This window comes from Capsicum annuum, chromosome 6 (genome assembly GCF_002878395.1).
Source record: "Capsicum annuum cultivar UCD-10X-F1 chromosome 6, UCD10Xv1.1, whole genome shotgun sequence".
In the NCBI taxonomy this organism is placed as follows: domain Eukaryota; kingdom Viridiplantae; phylum Streptophyta; class Magnoliopsida; order Solanales; family Solanaceae; genus Capsicum; species Capsicum annuum.
In genome coordinates, this window is record NC_061116.1 from 4,634,553 (window position 1) to 4,636,790 (window position 2,238).

General features: G+C 30.3%; 1 protein-coding gene across 1 annotated transcript; it reads left to right on the top strand.

Moving 5' to 3' along the window:
• Nucleotides 1-260: 260 nt before the first annotated feature.
• On the top strand, nucleotides 261-700 carry LOC124899226 (xyloglucan endotransglucosylase/hydrolase protein 2; the record flags this gene model as incomplete). The annotated part of the gene is given in 1 exon segment (XM_047413446.1): nucleotides 261-700. A coding segment is annotated over 1 exon segment (409 nt), but the record flags the coding sequence as incomplete, so codon positions are not given.
• Between the last annotated feature and the right edge of the window lie 1,538 nt (nucleotides 701-2,238).

A 2,238-nucleotide genomic window follows, 5' to 3' on the forward strand; every position in this document is an offset into this window, starting at 1 on the left:
CTTTTGTCAATTTTTTTAGCTGATGTGGCACCTTTTGTCAACCTTTTAGCTGACATGGCACCATTAACTTGGACCCTATTTTATGTAATAAAGGTGTCACGTCAACACAAAAGGGTGATAAAAATGCGTTAAAATTGATTCCAGGAGGATAGTAAGACCCCTGTGAAGTTGGAGTGTGTCGTAGCAACTTTGACCATAGTTCGAGGGTTACTGGATGCTTTATCTCTTGTATTTTGTTTGTTTGACCATATATATTTCAGGTTTTTTGTGGACAAAATTCCAATTAGGATATTCAAAAACAATTCAAATATTGGAGTTGGCTATCCACAACAACCAATGCAACTACTAGCCACAATATGGGATGGTGATGATTGGGCAACAAATGGAGGATATACAAAAATCAATTGGTCATTTGCACCTTTCAAAGCTAATTTCAAAGATTTTAAAATTGGTGGATGTCCAATAATTAATTCAAATGATAATCATAATTGTAATTCACAAGATTATTGGTGGAATAAAAGAAAATATTGGGAGTTGAGCTTTAAACAAAGAAGATTATATAAAGAATATAGAGCTAAGTATATAACTTATGATTATTGTGATGATATACCTAGATATTCTATTCCACCTCAAGAATGTTCCATAAATATGATCAAAAAAAAAATGTAGAAAATGGTATCTTTGTGTAACAGAATAATATTTTATTATAATGACTATGTTTTTTAATGAAATCAATTTTTTATCTTATAGAATGATATATAATTTTTATAACGGTAGTTCACTATAGTGATCAAAAGTTTTTGTTTCTTCTTGAAAGCATTTATTTTTATTAAAAGTCTGGTCAAACACTTTACTTTTTTAAAAATAAACACTTCTTAGAAAAATTAAATACTTTTGAGAAAAAAATAAGCTCGGTCAAAACATGCTAAAAATCACGAGAAAGAAAATTATTGTCCCTGAACAACAACACCTTTACATTACAATAAAGCAAGAGAAAACATTCAACTAGTATCGCAAAATTCAACTCTTACTAAATTCAAACCCGATAAAATCACGGGAAAGATTATTATTGTATGAATTCATGTTGTAAAATCTTGTTGCACAATCATGAAATCAATAGATATCTCAAAAGCTAGAGGCGTGCTTTTGTTACTGTCCTTGAGGATATTTCACCGATAAGGTGTACCCCAGGATTCAACAAACTCTTGTAGTATAAACTAGGAGCAGAAACAACAAAGCTTAAATATTATCTCAAACCCAACAAATTGTTCACTAATTTTCTACTCTTTAACCCAAAGCATAAATGACTAAGTTTTATAGTCCAAAATTTTCACTGCTAACGTTCATATTGTTAAAAGTACCTTAAAAGCAATTTGGAGGAATTGAAGATGACAAATCGTTGGCCAACTGCTAAAAAATTAAAAGGCTACTCATTAAGATGAAAAGAGTTGTTGTCCAAGAGCTAAATATTGACCAATTAAATGCTCTCAATTGCTAGTAAAACCTTTTATTATCAATCCCCAACATATCTCCAAAGAATATTTTAAAAAAATAAGAAATTTTACTGGATCTTTACAATGAGAATAATGCATCGAACTGGTGTTTCTTGAATTAGGAACCAGATATAGATAAAATAATATCAGACTTATATAACAGTTGATGAAGTTTAGAACTTCTATGAATTAATAATTTTCTTGTAAGCCTACTGTCTCATTTATAACATTATGCCTCCACATACTTTGTTGTTTATCGCGGTTTTGCATCAATAGGTCATGCTTGTGCGTAATATTCATGAGTGCTCTAAAAATTCGTCATAATTTCATGGGAACGATTTCACTTCGCACTCATATAGATTCATTCATCAAGTGTATTTTGTTGAGCAAAACACCACTTATAAAGGATATGAATTGGATTAAGACTTTAATCAATCTCACTTTGTTTTTCAGTTTGTATTTGCACTATATTCACACACTATAGGAAGGGACATAATTTATATTGCACTTTTTGATCAACTAATGACTTGTTATTTATCCATGTAAACCTATATCATGAGATCTCCATAGATTGGTTACTGTTATTGTTAATCTTCTCAAATTGGCATAAGTCTTATTCCCCTCGATGTTTTAAATATCAGTGGTTTAGTCAGAGGATCTATCAAATTCACTTCTGACTTCACATAATCTATGAAAATTATTTCATCTTTTGGCATATGCTTTTCCATATTATGTCTAGACGTAC